The 19096-nt window shown below is 32.7% G+C and overlaps 1 protein-coding gene across 1 annotated transcript in view; it reads right to left on the bottom strand.

Moving 5' to 3' along the window:
- SYCP1 (synaptonemal complex protein 1) overlaps nucleotides 1–19096 on the bottom strand; it is a 131005-nt gene that overhangs the window by 42639 nt on the left and 69270 nt on the right. The window contains 8 exon segments of the mRNA XM_017869585.1: nucleotides 3147–3221; nucleotides 4087–4179; nucleotides 5321–5431; nucleotides 5846–5872; nucleotides 5875–5973; nucleotides 14825–14880; nucleotides 15042–15108; nucleotides 17750–17831. Coding sequence (XP_017725074.1) covers nucleotides 3147–3221; nucleotides 4087–4179; nucleotides 5321–5431; nucleotides 5846–5872; nucleotides 5875–5973; nucleotides 14825–14880; nucleotides 15042–15108; nucleotides 17750–17831 — 610 coding nt within the window.

Here is a 19096-nt window from a genome sequence, read left to right as displayed (position 1 = left end):
AAAAAAAAAAAAAGTGTAATTTAACATGATAATGTATATATGTAGGTATAATTAGCATTCATCATTAGCTAGATAGTCTATAGATTATAACTATACCTTCATTTTATGTCCTCATGTACATTCATAAATACTTAATATATTTTACAGCATTAGAAAAAACACCAAAGAAATTTCCAAAAAGTAACAATAGTATAGACAATGCAATAAAAGCTGACACTTTTTAAATAGAAGAAGAACACCTAAAGGTATTATCTCTATAACTATTAGTCCAATCTGAGTATATGGAAAGTTGGAAAGCAGATGGAAAAACAGTAAACTCTGAGACATGGGTTTGTAGGCTATTCTTACCCTTTTTGTAGTTTTCTGCATTCATATTTTATGAAATATAAACATAATGTGTTTTTATTAAACAATATAAATTTGTGTACAATAAATCCTGATATCAATGAGTTTAGACTAAATTATACTGTAGTAACAACCCCAGATCTTAGTGGATTACAAGAGAAGTTTATTTCTCAATCACATTACATGTCAATTATAGACTGGTTTCTACCCTACTCCTTGTCATCTCCAGGAATCTAGGCTGAAGAAGCAACTTCTATGCCAGTCTCAAGGCCAAAGGAAAAGAGAGGCTGGGAAGACCATGTGGTGTCTCTTAAAACATCCTCTCAGAAATGCCACTTTTGCTCATATTTCATTGGGCAAAACAAAACATTTGGCCAAATCTGAAGTCAGCAAGGTGGAAATATATAATTCTTCCTTTGGGAGGGACCCTAATAAAAAAGGGCAGCATACATTTTGAATAAAACAATCTATCACAAGACCAAGTTTTTTATATATATCTATGTACAGGCATATTTGTGTGTGTGCATGTGTACGTGTGTGTGTTTATGTATTTTTTCATAGATAAATGATCAGAAAGAAAAACAACACGATGTAAATGGAGGTCCTAAATTATTTTTGATATGCAAATAAAAAAGAAGCCCTTAAGTTTGTTAATAAGGAGTTCAGTGTGACCCAAGTCAAGAAAGCAGTTAGGCCAATAGCTAAATTGTAATAGGTGAGGAGATAATAACTGAAAAAATAGACTGCTACTTAAGAAAAGAACAGAGATAGTATAGCAGCTTAAGCAGTTTAATGGTTTAAGTTTTTATAAGATGATAGAAATGAGACAGTATAGGGAAGGGATTCAGCCCTGGTAGACCACAGACATGGTAATCAAGACCCCATGGGCCTCACATATCAAGGCATATTCTCTCCCCTACCTTTCTGTCTCCCTTAATAAGCTGACCCAAGTCACAGAGCAGAAGGAAGACCTCTCCTAACTTAGCTGACTGGGCTGAATTCCTAACTATCAAAAGAAGAAACTAATTGTTTATCTCCTTGAAGTGATGTCTCCCAAGGTTACTAAAAGTGAGAAATTAGTATTCCTGATAAGAAACTGACCATCTTTCAAGGTGAGTGAGGCTCTGGCATTCCCGATAAGAACTGGACCAGATCCAGTCTGCTGAAGACAAGACAGGCTCCTACACTGACCTTTCACTGATTTTTTCCTCATTATAATATCATTTTAATACTAACATCTCCAACAAAGGCAGGGCTTATCCATCATTTTCTGATCATGCAATGTATGTCAGAGCATGATACCCCATTGTGCAAACACAAAGAAAATTTCGCCTAAACATGCTTGTACATTATTTCATTTTCTGCCTCAGCTTCTAAAATGACAAGAGTTGAGGTTCAGGGAGATAGCACCGAGATACCTTTGCCATAAACTGCTCCCTTGCTTTGACTGAGCCACAAGCCTATTAAACCTTCCCTGAGAAAAATGTCTCTTTGGCCTGGCGTTAATTTCTACTTATGTGAGAGCCAAAGAACTTGAGATACAAGCTACAGTAATATAATTCTTATTTATGTTTACTGACTAGAGTAAAAAGTAAAGATTGCTGAGGGTTTAATAGCATCGAGAGTTAAGCCACAGAAGAATTCCTCTTCTACTGAAACAGTAGGATAAAGGTAAGCATGAATCTTATTATTGCAGATGAAGGGAAAGCCATTTTGTTAGTCCTGTAATTGAAAATATAAAAATTTCAAAGCCCTGTACACAGATAAAGGGAAAACAAAGATAAATAAGGCATAATTAGCCCTTGCAGAGCTTGCAACATAATAGGGGGCACAAAGTGAAATAACCATTCTAACATTAAAAACAGTGCTTTGAGAATACATACGAATATAGTAAGCTTACAACTATAAGATGAAAGATGTGTGAGATTTTCCGAGATAGAAAAGGATGAAAGGAATTAAATGCAGAAAACAAAGTAAACAAATTCTTAGAGGCTTGAAATTGAAAGTGTATGTTATCTAAGTTGTTGCAAAGTGATTAAGAGAAAAGGTTGGAAGCCATGCAAAAATAGACCTAGGTTTGAAATCTAGTCATTCTGCTCTCTTACTATGTAATCCTGAATAAGTAATGTAACCTCTGTCAAAATAAAGATAATAGTAAAGTATTGCATATAACATTGCTGTAAAGATTAAATTAAATGTAAGTAGGGTACTAAACACAGTTCCTATCTCATAGAAAGCAAAAAAAATTAGTATTTGTCATTTATAGTGTGAATCAATTCACTTTGCAAACTGTAAAACACTACAGAGATAGCCTTTTTTTCTGAAACATGATGAATCTCTTCAAAAAAAGCATATCTAAATATATATGTTAGGAGGACCTCTCCAAATTAGCTGGCTAGGCTGAATTCCTGACCATCAAAAGAAGAAACTAATTGTTTATCTCGTTGAAGTGACGTCTCCTAAGGTTACTAAAAGTGGGAATCTAGCATTCTATATAAGCATTTTAATATGAGATATAAATATTTTATATATATAAGCATTTTAATATCAGATAATGTTACTCAAATGCAGTATATTTAAAAGTGTTTCTTTTCTTAAAAGTACACTTATATTTACATGTGTTTTGCATTTACATTAGGAAATATTCTAAATGTTTCTAGAAAAAAGCTTATGGGGAAAAACTATTTTCTCATCCCGTTACTGAAATTTATCAAATTATTTTATAACATGACATATTTCTAAAAATGCAAAATTGCCCTAAACCTTACAATCATTTTATCTATAATGCCAAAAAAACCTACTTTCTCTTCTCTTTCAATTTCAAGTTGTTTCTTAACAGACAAAAGTTCAGTTTTGAGATTGGATAGTTCAATCTCCTAAAGAAAAAGAAACATGAAGTTTAGAAGAGCTTCCATATATTTCTCAAGACAATGAAAATATAAACTAGTGCTCTGAGTAAATTCAATATTACAGAGAAATAAATTCACTCATAAAATATAGATACTTTTAAAGTCAACGGATATAAAGGCTGCTAGCTTAACATAGCTAAAAACCTCATTCAAACAAGTTTTTGGGCTGGGCGCAGTGGCTCATGCCTGTAATCCCAGCACTTTGGGAGGCAGAGGCAGGCATATCACTCGAGGTCAGGAGTTTGAGGCAAACCTGGCAAACGTGGTGAAATCCCGTCTCTACTAAAAATATTAATACAAAAATTAGCTGGGCATGGTGATGCACACCTGTAGACTCAGCTACTTGGGAGGCTGAGACAGGAGAACTGCTTGAACCCAGGAGCTGGAGTTTGCAGTGAGCCAAGATCATGCCAGTGCACTCCAACCTGGGGGACAGAGAAAGACTCCATCTCAAAAAAACAAAACAAAAACAAAAAAAACAAAAAAAAATCAAGTTTTTTACAGTTTTCTTTAAAGAAAAATTTAACACAAAGTATATCTCTCCTCGTTCTCTCCCAATTTATCCCAGCCTCCTCTCCCAATTTCAATCAGAGCTCCAAACTTATTTGTTAACTGGAGTTTATAAAATTTCACTTGAAAAAATAGTTTGTTCCCTATTTCAAAAACTAAATTAGAAAAAAACATATAACTAGAAGATCTATAAGATCAGTTTCAGATTTAAGACTCTGATTCTATAGCTCAAAATTTAGTTTTACTTAATATTATTCTTTACCACCAGTCACTGCTGACATTATGAAAACTGGCCGTTACTGCTATTTTTTCTGTATCTCACCAAAGATGCTCTCAGTGATGACTGTTCTTGTTCTTTGCTCTTATAAAGTCCTAATTCTGAGTCTCTTTCTTCAATGATCTTATCATATTGGTGCTATATTAAACAAAGAAGACATTTTAGATAATTAAAACTGAATAGATTATAAGATTGGTATCCTAACATATTTCAATACTTAATTTAGTATTTAATTAATTATTTAGTATTTAATTTAATTTTGCAGAAAATTATGTTTATAAATTCAGTAAGATATATGGATATATATTTTTAATGTTTCAGTTATATTTTTTCATTCAAACAACCTCAACAGTGAAACACACAACAGTCTTGGAAATGACCTAAGAGCAAAAGATAATCCTTTTACTGGAAACATTGAATTTTAACATTTAATAATATGCCAGAAACACCAGGACTTCTACAAAACTGGCTGATTTCAAATCTGGGACAGAAAATATAAGCCTTAAACATCTCGTCATAACTCAAAGAAAGCTATCAGAGAAAATTAGAGTTAAGTCAAAAGGACTTGCCAGTCAGTTTGAAGAGGCTCCTGCTGGCCAAAGGTGGTAAAATGTGAGTTATCAATAAGGACAGATGCTGCACTGGATTGAAACATACCAAGTGTGTTTCAATCTATGAGTTCACAATGTTATTTAAATTTGTTTTTAAATCCTCACTGGTTCCCTCATAATAATCTCGTATTCCAGCAGCTTTTTTTTTAATGAATAGGTAGGTATACCCTACCTCTTCTCCAAATCTTAAGGGGAATGAGGCTTAATTCCTTAACAGATGGATACCCTAAAACAACAATTAAAACATAAGACACAAAAACATCAAACACTAAGTATTCATCTATTTATTCCTTTGATAAAAATCTATTTAGCCCATTATGTGTTAGATATCAATGAGATACTTACCCTGGTTATGTACTTAAAAATATGTAAGGTAGAAAGTGCTATAAGAGACTACTAGGAGAATCCAGAAAAAGAGTGATTACTTCTATTCATCACAGATAATAAAGAGTGATTTCCTCACGGATGTGATACATAGGCTCAACTTTGTATGGTTAAGATCTGAACTTGGAGAAATGGGCATCAAGGGTACTCTAGCTATAGGAAGTCACTGTTGCATAGACAATAATCTTCTCTGACAAATTAGAATACTATCTTGATTTCACCATTATTTAACAGAAATATGGCTCCAATTAATAATTTTCATTATATAAGGAGAAAAAAATTACCTTATGTTTTTCCATAAGTGCTACCATTTCAGCTATTTTATGTTGACATCGTTTATCAATTTCTTTCTGTAATTTTACTGCTTCATCAGCTATTACTTTTGCTTTCTCAACCTATCAAATAAGCAAAATAAAAGTTTCTTAAAATAAATGCACAAAAAACAAACAAGTGTAAAAAGTGTATGTTCTACTTAAATAAAAGCAAATCTCAAACACCAGGAAACTGGAAAAACAAGTAGAAAATGCACTGTTTGGGGTTTTTTCAAGGTGTTCTATGAAGTAAGATGACAGTATACCACTGTGGCAATCATTTAACCCTTTCAAAATAAATATATATTCAAATACTTAGAATAACAAGGATACTTTTAGCTTCTATAAAAACTGATACACTGACCCTAATATAAACTTACGAAACCTTTTTTAAAATCATAATTTAAAAATTAAGAATTTTTTTTTACTTTTCTCTTAAAATCCTAATAAAAATATAGATTTTTAGTATAAACAAGCTTAATACTAAGTTTTTCCCACCTCTTCCAAAAGATGGTTTCTATCTGGATCTCTGATCTCTTTTTATCCTCAATTTCTTTCTGATAGGTGTCAGTGATTTCTCCAAATTTCTGTTTGGCACTTTCTAGTTCTAACTCTAATTTATTGACCTTTAAGTAAAGAAAAATAATATGAATATTAGTAAATGCTATGGATTACTTAAAAATATTCCATATTCATTTTGTGGTTTTGTGAATCTTAAAAGATTACTTATTCATGGAAATTATGGTTGGATCACTCTCCTTACATTTTCATATGGTGAGAAATGTTTTATCTTCACAAAATCTATCTTCTCCCCTAAAATATGTATTTTGTCTTGACAAGTAACATAAAATAAACATCCATGCATTTATTTTTAATGAATTTCTCAACAATATTTACATTGGTTACTCTGTTTAATATGCTTTATTAGAATAAGTATTTCCATTGGACAGAAAACTCATGTGATTCAAAGAAAAGGCATATTCTTAATGAGATTAATTTTCTATAAAGAAGCAACAACTTCCATTTATATTATTTTCACATACTTTGTATAAATATTTACTGAGTTGTGTAGATACAATTCAAATATAGAAATTATCAAGAGGGAAGGAAAGCCCTGAATTAGCACCCTTCATATTCACTTTTATCTTAGGGCTAACTTAATACTGGAAAGGTGTTATACAGCAGGGACAGGAATTGGGAAGAGGGTTATGGGTAATATAATGATGAATCAGACTGTATTTTGTATCCATGAGTCAATCATTGACTATATATAGACCATTACCAATATTGATAAAAGCTATTAAATGCCCCTCCCTCTTCATTAGCTTTCCCCTACTGCCCTTTTAAGCATAAAAAACACTCTTAATTTATATTCCCTTATTCTTCTTTATAGATTCATTGCATAATTATGTATCCCTAAACAATATTTCAAGATGTTTTTTGAACTTCATATAAATGTTGTCATAGTACATTATTTTTCTGGCTTGCTTTTCTCATTGAACAGTTATGCTTGAGATATTTATGTGTAAAAATACAGTTCGTTCATTTTCACTGCTGAGTAGTGTTTTATTGTATGAATATAACACTGTTTATTTATGTAATCAATTGTTCAGGGCACTGAGTTGTCTCCATTTTGGGACTGATACACACAATAGTGCTATGAATGTTCTTGTAAACATCTCATGGTGAAAATGTAGAATTTCTCTGTAGTATACACCTAGGATTGGAATTGCCGGGTCATAGGGCAGGTTACATATACAACTTTACAAAATGACATTATTTTCCATATGCGTTTATACCAATTTAAATTCCCAGCAACAGGGTTATGACTTTTCCTGCTTCAAAACCTCACCAAGAGTTGATACTGTCAGACAAAAGTATTCAACTGAAGTTTTGTTGCATTATTTGCATTTTCCAGAAAATTATGTAACATGTTTAACTCTTCATGTTTTCTGTTCTGAGATCATCTCTGTTCATATATTTTACTCGTTTATCTACTTGGTGCTTCATTTTCTTCTTACTTGCATTTAATGGGTTCTAATCCTTTGTTCATTATATATGCAAAGTGGGAATATTTCTCCAACTTTGAGGTTTGTTGCTCTACTTTCCAAGTAACCAGAAATTGTTATAGACTATATGAATTTATCAATATTTTCAAATATGGTTGTGTTTTTTAATCTTATTTAGGAACTTTTTCTTTACTATCAGGCCACAAAGATCTTGTCCCACATCTTCTTCAAATGTTTTGAAGCCCTGCCCTTCACATTTATTTATATCCTTAAGGAATTTGTGTTTGTATGTAGTGTAGAGGTAGACTTCCATATTTTTACATGTAGATAGTCAAATGTTCTAGCACTACATATCCGCAATATCACTTCTGTATTGTGTTTAGTTCCATGTACTCCTGGATCTTTGTCTCGGTTTCTCTTTTATTCAATTGACTTGACAACTTCTGTGCCAGTGTCATACTGTCTTAATTACCTTAGCTATACAATTAATCTTCATATCTGGTAGGGCACATTTTCCGACTTTGTTCTTAAAGACTGCTTTATTTATTCTTGGCCTATATGATCATTTTTGTTAAACAGTCCAAGTGTTCTTGAAAAGCACGTTTTCCTCACTTTTTAATATAAAATTATGCTTATTTCTCCAACATTCTTAAAAGATAGGTATGTTGTGGACAAAATTTAATGTTGACAATAATTTTCTCAGCCCATGAAAATACTTTCTCATTGTTTTCTGACTTCTATTGTTGTTTGTTGAGATGTTCATGACCAATCTGTCATTCCTTCACTGGTGATCTTTCGTTTCTCTCCCGCTACTTTTAATACTTCTACGTGTCCAATATTCTTTAGTTATACCAAGTCTAGATGTGGATTTCTTTTAATTTTTCTTGCTTGGTATAAATTTCTCTTTCTGTATCTGTGAACTCATGTCTTTCATCAACTCTAAATATTCTCAGTAGAGGCTGAGTATTCCTTTTCCAAAATGCTTGGGACCAAAAATGTTTCAGATTTCAGATGTTTTCAGATTTTGGAATATTTATATATATCATATATCTAATGAGATATCCTAAGGATAGGACCTACACCTAAACACAAAACTCATTTATATTTTGTATATACCTTGCACATAGCCTGAAGGTAATTTAATACAATATATTAATAATTTTGTATATGAAAAAGTATGTGTTAAGTACTTATCCATGGACTTCTCCACTTGCAGCATTATGTCTGTGCTATACAGTTTTGGATTTGGGAGCATTTTAGATTTTGGATTTTCAGGTTAGAAATATTCAGCCTGTAAGTACTGCTCATCCCCAGTTCACTCTATTTTTTTTTTTTTTTCTTCTTGGACAATACAAAACCCTAAGAAAAAAAATCATCAAAGTACATGACAACAATAATAATATACTAACATATAAGTAAGACATAAGAGATAAAGGAGATAATGTAATCTAAGGCCAAATATACCAGTAAAAGAGACAAAGATTGTCAGAGTGCATAAAATTATGAACTCTGGCTACATGCTATTTAAAAGAGTCATTTAAAACACAAAGATAGAGGATAAGAGTGAACAGATTTAAAAGATATAACAAGCAAACACAAAACAGAATAAAAAATGGTATAGTTATAATAATAACATAAAAACTTGCTCTAAGGCAAGTTTATCTCTATTAGAGATAAAGGAGGTATCTTGTTTTAACAGCAATTTCCATTATATATAAATATATAAGATACATATTACGTATACAGTTGACCTTTGAACAACATGGGTTTGAACTTCATCCACTTACATGTGGATTTTTTTTCAACCAAATTTAAATGGACAATACAGTACCCACAGGATATGAAACTCACATATATGAAGGGCCAACTTGTTGTTTGCATGGGTTCCACAGTGCTGACTAGGGGATATGAGTATGTACAGATCTTGGTATTCTTGGGGGGTTCTGGAACCAATCCCCCATTTATAAACCAAGGGAATAACTGTACATATAAAGTTCTACTGTATGTAATAAAAAGTTGCACATATTCTAAATAATGTATACCCAATAATATGACCTTAAAATAAAGACAAGTTAACAGAACTGCAAATAAGAGTACAGAAATCCACAATCATTGTGTAAAATTTTTAAACACATCTATCTCAGTCACTGCTTAATAAAAAATAAAAATAAGCAGAGGTACAGAATCAAAACAAGATACGCAAATATAAAGAATATAACTGGTAATCTTTACATAAAGGAACACTTTACCCAACAACTATACAATATACATTATTTTCATGTATGTAAGGGATGTTTATAAAACATGACCCCATATATTGGGGCCATCAGGCAAATATTGATAAATTTCAAAGTACTAAAGTCATACCAGAGTGTGCTCTCTAATAACAATTCAATTATGCTAGAAATCAGTAACAAAAACACAATATGTCCCCTTAAATTTAGAAATTAAGAAATACAGGGGGGCATTGGGCTAAACAACACTAATTTACTATATATCAAAACCTATAGGACACAGATACAGCAATACTTCTTGGGAAATTTATAGCCTTGAAATGTATACATTAGAAAGACTGAAAATTAATGATCTAAGAATTCATCTTAAGATAGGTCCAGGTGCGGTGGCTCACACCTGTAACCCCAGCACTTTGCAAGACCGACGTGGGTGGATCACTTGAGGCTAGGAGTTTGAGACCAGTCTGGCCAACATAATGAAATCCCGTCTCTACTAAAAATAGAAAAATTAGCCGGCGTGGAGGCGCACGCCTGTAATCCCAATTACTTAGGAAGTTGAGGCAGGGGAGTCGCTTGAACTCAGGAGGTAGAGGTTGCAGTGAGCCGAGATCACAGTTACTGCACTCCAGTGTGGGTGACAGAGGCAGACTCCGTCTCAAAAACAAAAATGGAAGAAAACTTCCCAAATTGACAAACTCCTGGTGACACTGATAGGGAAAAAAAAAAGAAGGAACAAATAACCAACATCAGATTAAAAACAGGATATTACTGTTTTTAACAGTAAAGACTACAGACAATTCTGAAACTGTAGAAAATGTAGATGAACTGGATGAAGCCCAGAAAAATATTATCAAACTTGAAGAAATAGAACAACTAAGTTATACTGTAACGATGATTAAGTTGTTTCAGAAATTAAAAGCCTTGGCATAAAGAGAACTCTAGGCCCGGTAGCTTTCATGGATGACTTCAACTTCAATGAGACATAATTTACATGTAATAAAATGCAAGGTTTTAAGTGTAAGTTTAATAAGCTTTGACAAATTGTTTTTAAAACCATGTAATGGCAATACCAATCAAGACATAATTTCCATAATCCCAGAAAGTTCCCTCATATCCCTTAACAAACTAATAGTACCCTACTGAGGCAACCATCGTTCTGTCTCCATAAATTGGTTTTGTCGATTCGAAAACTTCATTTAAATGAAATCATGCCAAACACACTCTCTTGTATATAGGTTATTCATTCAGCATATTACAAGATTCATCCATGTTCCTGTGAGTATCAGTAGGTCTTTTTTACTTCTGAGTAGTATTATATTGTATGAATATACCAAATTTGTTTATCCAGTCTCTTCTTAATGAACATTTTATGTGTTTCCATTTTTTATCATTGTGGATAAAGCTACCACGAATATTCTTGTACAAGATTTTTAGTGGACATGTTTCCATTTATTTTAAGTAAATATCTAGGAAAATAATTGTTGGATCACACAGTAGATGCATGTGTAGTTTTAGCAGAAACCATCAAAACATTTTCCATACTGTATGGAATACTGTATGCAGAGGCCACCTTTAGTCTACCCATTCTTCTGTCAATGGACACATGGGTTGCTTCCAACTTTTGGCTATTGTGAATAATGTTGCTATGAACGTAGGTGAACACATATCTCTTTGAGACTATGCTTTCAATTCTTTTAGGTATATATCCAGAAGTGAAATGAGAGGATCGTATAGTTATTCTAATTTTATTTTTTTGAGGAGCCACAAAATTGTTCTCCACATTGACTGTACCATCTGACATTCCCATCGTCAGTGCTCGAGAGTTCTAATTTCCCCACAACCTCATTAACATGTTATTTTCTATTACTTCATTAGTATCCATTCTAATGGATATGAGGTAACATCTCATGAGATTTTGATTCGCAATGATTAGTGATATTAAGCATATTTTCATTTTTATGTGCTTATTGACCATTTGTGTATCTTTGGAGAAATATCTATTCAAGTCCTTTGCCCACATTTTTTTTCCAGGCCAAGATGAATTTATTGATGAATTCTACAAAGCTATTGAGGAAAAAATAATACCAATTCTAAACAAATGGTTCCAAAATATTGAAGAGGAGGGTATAGTTTCCACTCATTCTTTTTTTTTTTTTCCTTTATCAAATGTATTTATTTACTTATTTATTTATTTTCAATTTATTTTTTTAATTATACTTTAAATTCTAGGGTACATGTGCACAACGTGCAGGTTTGTTACACACATATACATGTGCCATGTTGGTGTGCTGCACCCATCAACTCATCATTTACATTAGGTATATCTCCTAATGCTATCCCTCCCACCTTTCCCCACCCCACAACAGGCCCCGATGTGTGATGTTCCCCACTCTGTGTCCAAGTGTTCTCATTGTTCAATTCGCACCTATGAGTGAGAACATGAAGTGTTTGGTTTTCTGTCCTTGCAATAGTTTGCTGAGAATGATGGTTTCCAGCTTCATCCATGTCCCTACAAAGGACATGAACTCATCCTTTTTTATGGCTGCATAGTATTCCATGGTGTATATGTGCCACCTTTTCTTAATCCGGTCTATTGACTTTTTTGCTATTGTTATGGACTAGATATTTGTATTCCCCCAAAATTCATATGTTGAAATCCTACCTCCAATGTGATAGTATTAGAAGGTAGGGCCTGTGGGAAGTGATTAGATCATAGGGGTGGAGGCTTCATTAATGGGATTAGTGTCCTTATAAAAAGGATCCCAGAGAGCTCTCTTGCCCCTTCTGCCATTTGAGGACACAATGAGAAGTTGGCTGTTTATGAACCAGGAATCAGGGTCCCACCAGACACTGAATCTGCCAGTGCCTTGATTTTTGAATTCCCAGTCTCCAGTACTGTAAGAAATAAATGTTCATTGTTTATATGCCTCCCAGTCTATGGTACTTTGTTATAGAAACCTAAACTAAGACAGCTATACTTTGTTGCATTATTTTGTAGTGGTTGCTCTAAGGAGGATAGTATATATCACTAACTTATCAAACTCTAAGTGTTAATATTGTAACTATTTCATATGCAATGTAAAAATGTTACAACAAAATAGTTATATTTACTCCCCTGTCCTTTGTGTTATGGAAGTCACATCGATTATAAACTCTATAATAGCAATTTGTTTTCCTTTAAGCAGCCATATATACCCTTTTAAAATTAAAAGAAAAATATGTTGCCTTTTAAATTCATCTCAGTATTTACCATTTCCAGTGCTTTTCACTTCTTCTATTGATCAAAGTTTCCATCTAATGCCATTTTTCTTCAGCTTGAAGAAATTCCTTTAGTATTGCTTAGGGTACAGCTTTTGATGTCATGTTGTCTTCATTTCATAAAGATTTTTGCTGCATACAGAATTCTTGGTTGATGGTTTATTTTTGTTAGCATTTTATAAATGTCATTCCTTTGTCATCTGACCTTCACTGTCCTGATACAAGGTCAGTCATCATCTATGTCATTGTTGCGCAATGTGACTTTTTTTTTGGTCTGCTTTTAAAAGTTTCTTTTTATCTTTGGTTTTAGCACTTTGACTAAGATATGACTGCCTGCATATGGTTTTGTGTCTATCTTGCTTTGGATTTGCTGATGGCCATGGATTTGCGAGTTTAAGTGTGATAAATTTTTGAGAAATTTCTCAATTAATTTTATTTGCCAAGGTCAGGCACAGTCACTCATACCTATAATCCTAGCAATTTGGGAGGCTGAGGCAGGTGGATCACTTGAGCCGAGGAGTTCGAGATCAGCCTGGGAAATATGGCAAAACCCCATCGCTACCAAAAATACAAAAATTAGCTGGATGTGATGGCATACACCTGTAGTCCTAGCTTCTCAGGAGGCTAGGGTAGGAGGATCACCTGAGTCCAGGAGGTCGAGGCTGTGGTGAGCTGTGATTGCTCCACTGCATACTCTAGCCTGGGTGACAGGGTGAAACTCTGTCTCAAAAGGGAAAATTTTATTTGCCCTATTCTCTTTCTCTTCTTACTTGGGGATTTCAATTACACACTTAAAAACACTTGTTATTGTTCTACAGGCCACTGAGGCACTATTCTTCTCTTTTAAAAAATCTTCTTCTGTGTACCTCTGACTAGATAATTACTACTTATCCAGCTTCCAGTTTACTGATACTTGATTCATTTGTCTTCCATCTACTATTAGGACCATTTGGTTTTGGCTTTGGTTTTGGTTTTGGTTTTTAAAGACATTTTACTTTTCAGTTCTAGAACTTCCATTTGATTATTTTCAGTTTCCATTTCTTCACTGACATTCCCCATTTGATCTTTCGTTATGACCATATTTTCCTTTCTGTCTTTGAAGATGTTTATAATAGCTGCATAAAAGACTTTATCTGCTAATTCTAACATCTGGATTATTTTGGTGTTATTTTTTATTGACTGATTTTTATACTATTGATTAACATTTGTGTTGTCTTCTGTTTGGGGCTAATACAAAGAATGCTGCTATAAATATTTTTGTACCTTTCTCCTTACTCCACCTAAGAGTAGAAGAGCTGAATTATAAGATATATGAATCTGTTATGTTTATATAGAATGTCAACAGTTTATGAAAATCCTTGACTTAATTTTAATCACATTTACATATTTTAATTTCAAATACCATTAAAGGAAGGTATAAGATTTTATGTTTCCTCCCAAAAGCACATAATTAACACAATGAGAACTGCTGTTTTCCATTCATAATTCAAAACTATTTATTGAATACTTACTGTCAGTCATTGTTCAAAGACATAGGAATAAGGTTACAAAATATGGCTCTAATATTAGGAGCTTATACTGTAAGGCTTTAATTTGTTTTATACAAGTAAATGGTTCTCAATCCCCTTCTGCAGCAGGATAATCACACACAGAGCTTTTTAAAATGTAGATTCCAAGAATCCATTCTACTTACTCAATTTCACTTTTTAATATGGAGGTAGGGAATATGACCACACACAAAGAGCTCATGCATGCACATATATTCTTAAGCTGCTTGAATCCAAGCTTAAGAAGATATGTGCATGCTAAATCACAGATGTGTACTCTATTACAACTAAAAGAATTGATCTCCCCTATTTAAAAAGATAACAACCTTTCAACTTTTCAATTTATACTGTATAAACAAGTGGAATAAAATATCTAAATTCTCATCTATCTATTAATATTTAAAAAACAAAACTAAAGATGCCAAATACCTTTATCTCATAAACATTCAGTTGCTTGCTTTCTGCTGTACCTTTCTTTTCAAGGCCTTATTCTGTTAAAAGTAAAATAATTATATTTAGTACTAAAGTTATTCAAACTTACCTTGCCACTGACTTAGACTCAAATTACTAAAGGAAGAGAAAGCATTATTCTCTAAAACTGCGATGAAAATATCAGTTTGATTTTGAGAATATTTATAAAAAATACATACCTCCTGCTGAAGTTCTTCAATATACTTGTTTTTATTTTCAACTTGTTTCCTTAAATTGTTACACTAGAAAATTTTGAGAAATTATAGCTATTTTATTCAGTATTCCAGTCAAAACAGGCAATTTAAAATATTGCATAAAGTACTGATAAATGTCACTTCAAAATCATGGTAATTCCATTAATATAAAAATTATACTAAAATCACAAATTTTAATAAAGATCATCTAAATACAAATGTAATCATAGCTCACTGCAACTTCCAATTCCTGGGTTCAAGTGATCCTCTCACTCCGGCCTCCCAAAGTGCTGGGATTACAGGTGTGAGCCACTATACTCAGCCTCAGTATCCCTTTTTTTAAAAAAACGCATCTTTGCATGTGAAGTGATGAATATGTTAACTAGCATGATTTAATCATTTCACAATGTATACATACATCAAAACATCATTTTGTATACCATAAATATATATAATTTTTCTCAGTTAAAAAATCATTTTTATGTTACTGCTTATATGTCAACATTCACCATTCTTATCTTTGCAATGTTTAATTCTGAACTTTGCAACAATCCAATGAGATAGAAAGGATAGGTATTATCTCCATTTGAGAGATGAGGAAACTGAGGCTCAGTAGCTAAAATATATATAAAATAAAAAATGTTGGAACTAAGGTAGCAGATTGAGGGAAGAAAAGTGTAATGAAATTCAATGTCACACAAAATATCTGGGAAGTATTTACAACCTGGATTCTTTCTGGGAAACTGTTTTAACAGGTAAGTTGGAATCGAAATATGGGAAACTGAAATTGCTAAAAATTTGTCATGCATTTCATTTTTTTCCTTAAATCGTCACTAATATTTTCTATATTCGCAATATAAATTGTGTTTTAAATTCTTAATGGAGGATTTTATTTTACATTAAAATTAAATTCATGTTTTCTCCATGAACAAACAATAGGCTTAATGATCTGCAGTGGCCTCTGATACAAATTTTAAAGTAGTGAATTATATACCAAGTATTTAGCATATTAAGTTCATTTTTTTCAGGCTGAATTTAACTAATAAATATGAACTAAAAGAAAAATAGCTTTTCAGGGAGGAGAATGTGGTATAGTTTAAAGAATGTAGAAGACCAGCTCTAGTACTTCTTTCTTAGTCATGTAACCTTTTGAAGGTTTTTATCCTTTGGAGGTCTGATTTCCCACTTTGAGTGAAATAACACATAGAAAGAACCTAGAACGTGCTTGGTCTATTGTAAGCCCTTTAAAATGGTACCTTATCTCATCCTTGAACTGTTCCAATAGTTTTACAGCTCTCAAAAGTGTAAATATAATTTCAACAATCCTCATGTCAAAATTCTTCAATGGCCTCAAACTCCTAAATGCAGCTTAAGTGGCCTTAAATGATCCACCCTCATCTTTCCCCACCTTCATCTCTCCATGCTTACCTCTCCCTACCCTCATCTTTCCTCACTCTGCCCTGTACCACCACTGCCTTAAACTCCATCTTTTAGTTACAATGAATTTTTTGTACTTAAATATGCCATGCTCTGATCCTTTCAGACTTACACATACAATGTTTATGTTTTTTTAACTTAGAATATTATCCTCCCTGCTATACTTGTGTCCACCACCTGTCCTCCACTAATTCCTATTAATCTAAAGCTTCACACTGAATGTGACTTCTTTCAGGAAGCATGCCCTAACTTAAGTTTGAATTAGATGTCCTTTCTATAGACTCTAATAGTATCCAAATAGAGGACCTATGTTGTGGTCTGGCCAACACCCTTTCCTGCAAGAATTCCTCTACTATAAAATTCACAGTAGTCCTGCTCAGCTCATGTAATTTGATGGGGGCTAACTCTATCTCTATGAGTGGACATGCAGCTCAGGCTTAGCCAGGTTACTCTATCCCCTAGCCACAATGATTGACTCAGGAATAAGTATGAATTGAACTAGGCCAGAGTCTTCTCCAAGATTTTTTTAGAATTTTGAAGATGACTTTTAACAGCTTTCCAACTGATTCCAATGCCTTTCATCTCTCCCCATTCCATTCGCAAATATTAAACGGTGTCACCTCCTCAATAAAAAACTTTAATTAGATCACTACTATCTACCAAATAAATGAAATCCAAATATAACACCCAGAACAGTGCCTGACACATAGTAGGTGGTCAATATTTGTTGAATGAGTGAAAAAAACACAATCAAAGACCTAATAATCTAGATCGATCTTTCTACTTCGGCACAATTTTCTTCCACTCTGTATAATATATACTATAATCATGTCACATATCTTGTACTATTCCATTTTCATGACACTCTTCCCTAAAAACCTTATTATCTTAATTTGATATCATATTCACCAAAGCATGACACAAAATTATTAAACAATTTGTCATCCATATATTTTATATTACTGAAGTATGAGCCTTTTGTTTAGCCTAAAAGATGTTAGTCTACATTAAATATTGAACATATGTTAAAAGAAAATCAGAATTATGCCACTATTTCTTCTAGATATAGATAACAGATTAGTAGTAAAATAATCCAACTTTTCCTAAATATTTAAGGTTGATGGCTGATGACAGTCTCTAGATTACTATTATTTTTACAACAGTATACTTCCCTTTATTTTAGTTTAGACATGTGGTGTTGCTTTTACGATTTGAAATTTTGTGATACAATCCATTATTAAATACAACATACATTTTCTTCACTCTTGTCCAATTTACATTTAACTTCATCTCTTTTCTGTTTTAGCTCTTCTCTCACATATTTCAGTTCATTTCTAAAAGAAAATGGAAGAGTGACATTATAATAAAAATTATTAGAGCTCAAATAACTCAAAATAAAGAAGTCTTAAAGACCACATTCTTTAACCAAATGTAAAAAGCCAAAACTGAATACTTCAGAATATAAGTACAAACAAGAGGCCGGGTGTGGTGGCTCACACGTGTAATCCCAGCACTTTGGGAGGCCGAGACGGATGGATCACGAGGTCAGGAGATCAAGACCATCCTGGCTAACACGGTGAAACCCCGTCTCTACTAAAAAATATAAAAAGCTAGCCAGGCGAGGTGGCGGGCGCCTGTAGTTCCAGCTACTTGGGAGGCTGAGGCAGGAGAATGACGTAAACCTGGGAGGCGGAGCTTGCAGTGAGCCGAGATCGCACCACTGCACTCCAGCCTGGGCGACAGAGCAAGACTCGGTCTCAAAAAAAAAAAAAAAAAAAGGGAAAACTAAAAAACATAAATATCCAAAAGTAAAATGACAAAATAATGTCATTAATCCACCTGAATGACTGGTAGATGGACATAAAATAGATGACTGTGAAAAAACATAAAACATTAATAATGCTAAAATAATATTAAATGGAAAACCACATATAAAATTATGTGTGTATGGTTATAAGCAATAACCAAATACATTCTTTAAAATAGAGTGGGTATAAATACTCCAGTATTATAATCATTCATATGATTAGAAGTAATTTTTAAGATTTCTATATTTTATGAAATATGATTAATATATTTTCTTAAATATTAAAGAATGAGAAGGTTTATGATGTTTAAAAATTTCTGTCTAATCTCACTAGCTTTTAACACTAAGCACAAAGTAGACATTATTATAATTTTATTTTAAGCAGGATTCCACAACAGTGATTTATGTCTAATTTTTACTTTATACAATATTCAACATCAGTCCAATTTAAATTAATGATAACAAGTTAATAGAAAAGAAATATCAAAATATTTTGCCAGACCAAAAAAAGGCCAATTTGTTAGTCTTGCCTTAACTGGGTTTCTGTTTCTTCCAGATTTTCTATTTGTTTCAACATCCTTTCTTCTTGCTTTTTGTTATTCTAAAGAAATAACGTTGTTTATATCAATTATTTTGTTTAAACAAAAATAAAATTAAACTACTATTTAAGACCTTTATCTGTCAGTATAAAATTTATTTAGTTATATATAAAGCAAAAAAAAATAGGCTTTTCAACTTGTATAGTTTCATACTACATTTTAAGCCTTACTTTAATTATTCTCCCAACAATCC

This window comes from Rhinopithecus bieti, unplaced genomic scaffold, assembly GCF_001698545.2.
Source record: "Rhinopithecus bieti isolate Rb0 unplaced genomic scaffold, ASM169854v2 scaffold_3040, whole genome shotgun sequence".
In the NCBI taxonomy this organism is placed as follows: Eukaryota; Metazoa; Chordata; class Mammalia; order Primates; family Cercopithecidae; genus Rhinopithecus; species Rhinopithecus bieti.
The sequence above is the reverse complement of the archived record's forward strand: the minus strand, read 5'-3'. Positions and strand labels throughout refer to the sequence as shown.